The sequence below is a fragment of the Rhinoraja longicauda genome, unplaced genomic scaffold (assembly GCF_053455715.1).
Source record: "Rhinoraja longicauda isolate Sanriku21f unplaced genomic scaffold, sRhiLon1.1 Scf002393, whole genome shotgun sequence".
Taxonomy (NCBI): Eukaryota; Metazoa; Chordata; class Chondrichthyes; order Rajiformes; family Arhynchobatidae; genus Rhinoraja; species Rhinoraja longicauda.
The window spans coordinates 3,954-12,037 of NW_027603606.1; the positions used below are offsets into that span (position 1 = coordinate 3,954).

General features: G+C 47.6%; 1 protein-coding gene across 1 annotated transcript; it reads right to left on the reverse strand.

Moving 5' to 3' along the window:
- Positions 1-212: 212 nt before the first annotated feature.
- LOC144591851 (RNA-binding protein NOB1-like) lies at positions 213-792 on the reverse strand. Its single transcript, XM_078395861.1, has one exon. The coding sequence runs from the start codon at positions 786-788 to the stop codon at positions 213-215; it is 576 nt and encodes a 191-aa protein (XP_078251987.1). The 5' UTR covers positions 789-792.
- Between the last annotated feature and the right edge of the window lie 7,292 nt (positions 793-8,084).

Sequence of the window (8,084 nt, forward strand, 5' to 3'; positions counted from 1 at the left end):
ACAGGCCTTTTCGGCCCACCAAGTCCGCACCGCACAGTGATCCCCGCACATTAACACTATCCTACACACACTAGGGACAATTTTTACATTTACCCAGTCAATTAACCTACATACCTGTACGTCTTTGGAATATTTTCATATAGTTGAAATGTTTAATCAAAACTCTAGTAAGATATTGAAAATTGGGATGGCACAGCTGGGAAGAAAAACATTTATTTCTTAGTGAATTTTTTTGATGCAGCATTTGGGTTCAACCTCCTCCTCCCACCTCCTAATCTGCCGTCCCGAATGTTTAAGTTCGCAGCTCTGCTGTAGATATCATTCTCCACAAATGGGGACACCCCAGCTATGTAATCTGGGTCAAAGACATTTGTCTTCTGCCTCGCTTTCTTGGATAGTCGTTGCTGAGGGAAGTTCTGGTCCTCACTCAAGTGCGGATTACTGGCATGTTTCCCACCGTGTGGTAATGGCAGAGGGTGCCGTAGACCTCGTGGATTTAGCACTTTGGTTTTTTTTGACAAGTGGAAGAGAAGACTGCCATCCTCGTTCACAGTGACTGCGACCTTTTTTAGCGTCTTGTTACCACAGTTTGGGCAGAATTTCTTATTCATATTAGTTGTGGTCTTGAAACGTGCATGACAGCGCAGAATGTAGTTCCTTGCTTGCTTTATAATCATTCCATTCAAAGAAATAACATGAAGCCCCATCTGAATAAGGACATTCTGCATAGCAAAATCTGTGGTCATACAGCCAACTTTGACATCCACTGCTGTCTCAGAGCAGCCCATATCTCGATAAATCTGCTGAATGTTACTTACTGTGCCAGAGACCCGGGTTCGATCCTGACTACGGGTGTTTGACTGTACGGAGTACGTACGTTCTCCCTGTGACCAGGTTTTCTCAGAGTGCTCCGGTTTCCTCTCACACTCCAAAGACATACAGGTTTGAAGGCCAACTGGCTTCGTGTAACTATAAATTGTCCCAAGTGTGTGTTGGATCGTGTTAGAGTGCGGAGATCGCTGGTTGGCACAGACCCGGTGGGCCGAAGGGCCTGTTTCCATGCTGTATCTCTAAACTAAACTAAACTAAACTGAAACTTTGCTAAACTTATTTAACACAAGAATGAGGTTGATGTGCACAGAACTGTTGTTTGAAGAAGGGTCTCAACCCGAATCGTCACCCAGTCCTTCCCTCCAGCGATGCTGCCTGTCCCGCTAAGTTACTCCAGCACTTTGTGTCTATCTTCGGTTTAAACAAGCATCTGCAGTTCCTTCCTACACATCCTATCAGAAAGGCAAATCTGATTTTCTCAAGGTTCAAGGTTTCAAGGTCAGTTTATTGTCACATGTACCAATTAAGGTACAGTGAAATTCAGATTTCTCTCTTCCATCTGAAGCAGCTAACCTGAACTCAGCTTTGAAACTGTAGAAAAGATAGATGCAAAGACACAGCTGGTCAGGCAGCACCAACATGGGTAGGTGATGTTCCGTGTCCTTCAATAACATCGAGCTGGATGTGTCCGCTGGATGTCCATCGTGCCAGCCTACAGTGTGAATATTGCTGGTTTATGAAGCACACCACAGCTGCCTGACCTCCAGCCTCTACACCCTTCCACAACATGGAACAGTACAGCACAGGAACAGGCCCTTCAGCCCACAGTGTCCGTGCCCAACATCGAGAAGAATTCACCTGTCGGCGTGTGAAGGGAGATGGACTTTTCCCATCACCATTCTTAGTCATTTTGAATTTGAAATCCATGTAGAAACGAATTAAACTTGGAATCTGTTCCACTTGGAACTACTGTATGTAGCAAGGTACTGGTTTACACTGAAGATAAAAGCTGGAGTAACTCAGCGGGACAGGCAGCATCTCTGGAGAGAAAGAATGCGTGAGGCCATTGTCTTTCCGCTGACTGGACAGCACGCAAAAGCTGTTCACTGTACCTCAGTACACGTGAAAATAAACTAAACTGTAACTGTAACTGTTCCCAGTCTGAAGAACTGACAGGTCACCCACTCCTTCACTCTGGAGTTCCAAGTTACTCCACTTGAAGTATGCCTATAGTCCATTGATATATTAAAGTACTTATAAGGAGTGTCACTACCCATAGATTTCTAACAGCTAATTTTAATTAACCCTAAACCAATATTTGATTAATATTATGGTATTAAGTAACTTGAAAAATTAGTCACCCTAAAATTCTATGTGATTATTGTGTCATTAATAGTTAGTCCACCTAAAATTCAATGTGACCATTGTGACATTAGTCAAGTACACTCATTGAATGACACGCGATTTATTTACATTGGGCGGCACGGTGGCGCAGCGGTAGAGTTGCTGCCTTACAGCGAATGCAGCACCGGAGACTCGGGTTCGATCCTGACTACGGGCGCCGTCTGTACGGAGTTTGTACGTTCTCCCCGTGGGTTTTCTCTGAGATCTTCGGTTTCCTCCCACACTCCAAAGACGTACAGGTATGTAGGTTAATTGGCTGGGAAAATGTAAAAATTGTCCCTAGTGTGTGTAGGATAGTGTTAGTGTGCGGGGATCGCTGGGCAGCACAGACCAGGTGGGCCGAAGGGCCTGTTTCTGCGCTGTATCTCTAAATATAAATATAAATCTACATTGCCACCTTCTCATATACATAGGACGTTTAGGATGATGCTGAACTTTATCTGCAGTCATGGAGTTATCCTTGCAAAAGCAAAACTAAAAGTTAATCTAATATCAAAGAAAATTGCAGATGAACAAAGTGAGGAGTGGCTAAAGTTTTAATGAGCATCCTTCACGTTGAGTTATTCCAGATTTGTGCAGCAACTTGGGACAGTGTTCAATGATAAATTTGTTCACACAGCTTATGGAATAATTTTTGACAAAGGAATTTCATTTAGCCTGCATGTCAGTACCATGTCAAGTGCCAGATGTCAGCGCTCTCTGCGCCAACATTTAATGCAAGCCTTCTCCAGGCCCCTGCTGCCCTTTAAGCCTCTCGATTTGGAGTTCTCCACTCCACGGCACGGGACTCCGGACTACCCCGGATCACACGCAGCAAATTCCTCAGGACCGGCTTTCAATTTTCCTGTGCCATTCCGCAAAGTTGGAATTGAAACTCCCTCTCCATTGCCTCTTTGAGTTTGAGAACTAGCAAGGCATCGGTCTTGTGCAGACAATGTTAGTGCACCAACCCCCTCCACTCCTGAAGCATCACCATTAAAGCAAAACCATATGCCTATTAACATATTCCAGGCTATTAAAAAACCCATTACGGTCCTTTAGAAAATGCATTTATATTTTATGAGCTAATAAAAATAAAAATTACACAATGAAACGGGTTAAATTGGATGGATTATTGCCCCATTCTGTTATTCATTTTGTGATTACAAACCAGCTGAATGAAATAGATGGTAGTGAGTGTCAGTCTGATCTCACCCCAACATGCTTGAAATTCTTCAACCATTTTGTTCCACATTCACATGAACAGTTGTATATATTTTCAATATGTTTAGTAATCTTTCATCATCAGTCTATTTTCTTTATCTGCAAGGCATGCAGTGACACTGATAAACTAAACAACTTCACTTTCACACTTGGAACAGCTGCAGCCATCAGCTGTTTGGTCTTCCCAAAAGGATCTAATTTTTATTTTGTTTCGCTGCCCAATCTCTAAACAAAAAAGCTCTCTTTGTCTCATTTTTCTCCCTTTTATCTACTTCTCACGGCTTGATAAGATCATGAGATCATAGTGAGAGTTAGATTTAGCTCTTAGGGCTAACGGAATCAAGGGATGTGGGGAGAAAGCAGGGACGGGGTACTGATTTTGGATGATCAGCCATGATCGTATTGAATGGCGGTGCTGGCTCAAAGGGCCGAATGGCCTACTCCTGCACCATATCGAATTGTATCGTAAGTCCCAAGTGTGCGCTGTTAGGACAATTGACTGCTCTCGATGGAACTTGTGTGGGTGGGAGGCAGGAGAATGATGGACCATTGATGGGTGGGTTACATTGCAATTAGTGGAGGGATAGGTCTGATGAGAATTCTCTGAGAGCCAGCATGGATTCAATGGGATGAAAGGTCACCTCTGCGTTCCCTAGCCCCCTTCCACCTCTATCCTTTCCTCTAGCTTCACACGTCGTGCCTCTTCTCTCCATGTGTCACACCCATTTGTCATCTTCCCATCCCTGCCCTATGTCCACCCCAACAAAAGCCCCTTCACCTGTATCCACCTATCACGTGTGTGTAGGAAGGAACTGCAGATGCTGGTTTATGTTGAAGGTAGGCACAAAATGTTGGAGTAACTTAGCGGGTCAGGCAGCATCTGTGGAGAAAAAGAACAGGTTTGAACTCCAAAACGAAATGTTACCCATCCTTTTTCTCCAGAGATGCTGCTTGACCCGCTGAGTTACTCCAGCACTTTGTCTCTTTTTTGTCAACCTGCATCTGCAGTTCCTTGTGTCTAATATATATTCATTGAGGAATACGGCATGGAAATATGCCCTTCGGCCCACCGAGTGTAGACTGACCCATTCTCAGTAGTTCTATGTTATCCCCCTTTCTCACCCATTACCTACACGCACGGAGACAATTTACGAAGGCCGATTAACCTGCAAACCCGCCCGTCTTTGGGATGTGGGAGGAAACCAGAGCACCCGGAGAAAACCCACGCTGTCACAGGGAGAACGCGCAAACTCCACATAGACGGCACCTGGTCAGGATCGAACTCGGTTCTCTGGCGCCGTGAGGCAGCGGTTCTACCCGCTGCGCCACCGGGACATCCAATGGCACCTTGATAAAGATAACAACATTTCAGTGTGCACGGCTGGTATAAAGAGGCACCAAGCAGGAATGCTGGGAAAAAATAACTAGTAGATCAGACATAATGATTCGATTTATTCACAAAATGCTGGAGTAACTCAGCAGGTCAGGCAGCATCTCCGGAGAGAAGGAATGGGTGACGTTTCGGGTCGAGACCCGAAACATCACCCATTCCTTCTCTCCCGAGATGCTGCCTGACCTGCTGAGTTACTCCAGCATTTTGTGAATAAATCGATTTGTACCAGCCTCTGCAGTTATTTTCTTAGACATAATGATTCTGTAGCATATGCCTTTGCAGCATTTATTATTGGGCAGTAATGCCAATTATCCTTCAAATATCTGCTATAATGAAAATCACATGATTTGTACCTAACCTAAACATTCGCTTTCATTTAATCGATTTAGCTTTTATTATGATTTATCCCCTTCACTAACAAACAGCTTGCTTAGAGTCTATTCCTCTGGAATGGAATCGTTTTAACTGATGTTCTCTTTTATCGGATGGATTGTTGGCCCATTTAAAAGACACACTTGTGGTGAGCAGGGCTGGAGGTCAATGTGGTTCTGAACGGAAAGGTGGAGGTGGGGAGATACGGGCATCGCATGTCACATGGTGAGGTGCGCTGCGCCAGGGTGCCCACCTTTGTGCCCGTTGAGTGGGTGGTGAGGAAGCTCAGGCTTTGGCAGAGTCTCTGCCCTCGACACGCGATGCAGTTGGAGGGTAACGTCATAAAACCAAGTGCCTTTGGAAACTGGCCTGGTTTCTTTCCAAATCTTTGTCAAGTTGAATTGAATGGCGTTGCTGGCTCAAAGGGCTAAATGGCCTCCTCCTGCACCTATTTTCTATGTTTCTAAGATTTCTACAAGAGCTTGCAACTATAAACACAGTACACCCTCTGAAGGGTGAACTAATGTTGATTAACTATTTGGCAGTTTTAAAACACTTGACTAAACCGAAATATTCTGCTGGCCCATCTGCAATGTTTCAATTTCCTTGTTCGGCTAAAAATAGGAGAGGGTTCAGCTGTTTTAAATGGCTGCAGATATTTGACCAGATCTCTGAATCCTCTAGGAACCTCACGATGTTTTAACAAACTTTCACTGCAGTACTTCTCTTTGATAAGTGCCTGGCTAACATTCAAATATCTTGAAGGTGAAGAGAACGTTATTGCTCATAAGTTAAATAGCCAGACCGCTATCACATCTTTTGTTTTGATAGGTGATTGAGATCGGAGGGAGCTGCACAAGTGTTCAGCACCTGTTCACCCACCACAGCTGCCCAGCCACAGCCGCCCAGCTCACCCACCACAGCCCAGCTCACCCACCACAGCCCAGCTCACCCACCACAGCCCAGCTCACACACCACAGCCCAGCTCACCCACCACAGCCCACCAGCTCACACACCACAGCCCAGCTCATCCACCACAGCCTCCCAGCTCACCCACCACAGCCCAGCTCACCCACCACAGCCCAGCTTACACACCACAGCCCAGCTCACACACCACAGCCCAGCTCACCCACCACAGCCCACCAGCTCACACACCCCAGCTCAGCTCACACACCACAGCCCAGCCCAGCTCACACCACAGCCCAGCTCACACACCACAGCCCAGCTCACACACCACAGCCTAGCTCACCTACCACAGCCCAGCTCACCCACCACAGCACACCAGCTCACACACCCCAGCCCAGCTCACACACCACAGCCCAGCTCACACACCACAGCCCAGCCCAGCTCACACCACAGCTCAGCTCCCCCACCACAGCCCACCAGCTCACACACCACAGGCCAGCCCAGCTCACACCACAGCCCAGCTCACCCACCACAGCCTAGCTCACACACCACAGGCCAGCTCACACACCACAGCCCAGCTCACACACCACAGCCCAGCTCACACACCACAGCCCAGCTCACACACCACAGCCAGCTTACACACCACAGCCTCCCAGCTCACACACCACAGCCCAGCTCATCCACCACAGCCTCCCAGCTCACACACCACAGCCCAGCTCACCCACCACAGCCCAGCTTACACACCACAGCCCAACTCACACACCACAGCCCAGCTCACACACCACAGCCCAGCTCACACACCACAGCCCACCAGCTCACACACCACAGCCCACCAGCTCACACACCACAGCCCAGCTCACCCACCACAGCCCACCAGCTCACACACCCCAGCCCAGCTCACACACCACAGCCCAGCTCACACACCACACCACAGCCCAGCCCAGCTCACACCACAGCCCAGCTCACACACCACAGCCCAGCTCACCCACCACAGCCCAGCTCACACACCACAGCCTCCCAGCTCACACACCACAGCCCAGCTCACCCACCACAGCCCAGCTCACACACCACAGGCAAGCCCAGCTCACACCACAGCTCACACACCACAGCCCAGCCCAGCTCACCCACCACAGCCCAGCGCACACAACACAGCCTCCCAGCTCACACACCACAGCCCAGCCCAGCTCACACCACAGCCCAGCTCACCCACCACAGCCCAGCTCACACACCACAGCCTCCCAGCTCACACACCACAGCCCAGCCCAGCTCACCCACACAGCCCAGCTCACCCACCACAGCCCAGCTCACACACCACAGCACAGCTCACACACCACAGCACAGCCGCCCAGCTGCCCCCTCCAAACAACAAGACCCACTATTGAATCAAACTGACAGTGGCTGAAAGGTGATGTAGACTCCTTCTTGTCTCAGAAGAATTCTATCAGTATTAATACGTGTTCACCAAGCAAGATGGAAAATTGTCCACACATCCTTCCATAATTACCATCATGTGCTTGAGGAGATCTGCACCAGTGCTTTGAGATGTGGGACTTGGACAAGAAGGGGGAATAGCCTGGAAATAACCGAATGGCATAGTCACAGAGTCATAGAGTGCCTCGACGGGCCGAATGGCCCAATTCTGTCCCTATGCCTTATGAACCTTCAAAAAAAAATTAAGAAGTTCAATAAATATCTTTAAAACATTTGTAACTTTGTGGTAAAGAGCAAGGGGGAGGTGGGATGAACTAGATCCTTTTTCTGAGAGGCAGCATCTTAATAGTGGGCAGAATGGCCTTCTTGCTGTGGTATAATTAAGTGTGATTTCTATACACTATTGTGTTCAGTATACCACATGCACTCACTGTTAATTCATAAACACGTCGCAGTGCTAGAAAATGCGATGGTGATCTTTAGTTTATAGTTTAGTTTATTGTCACGTGTACCGAGGTACAGTGAAAAGCTTTTATTGCATGCT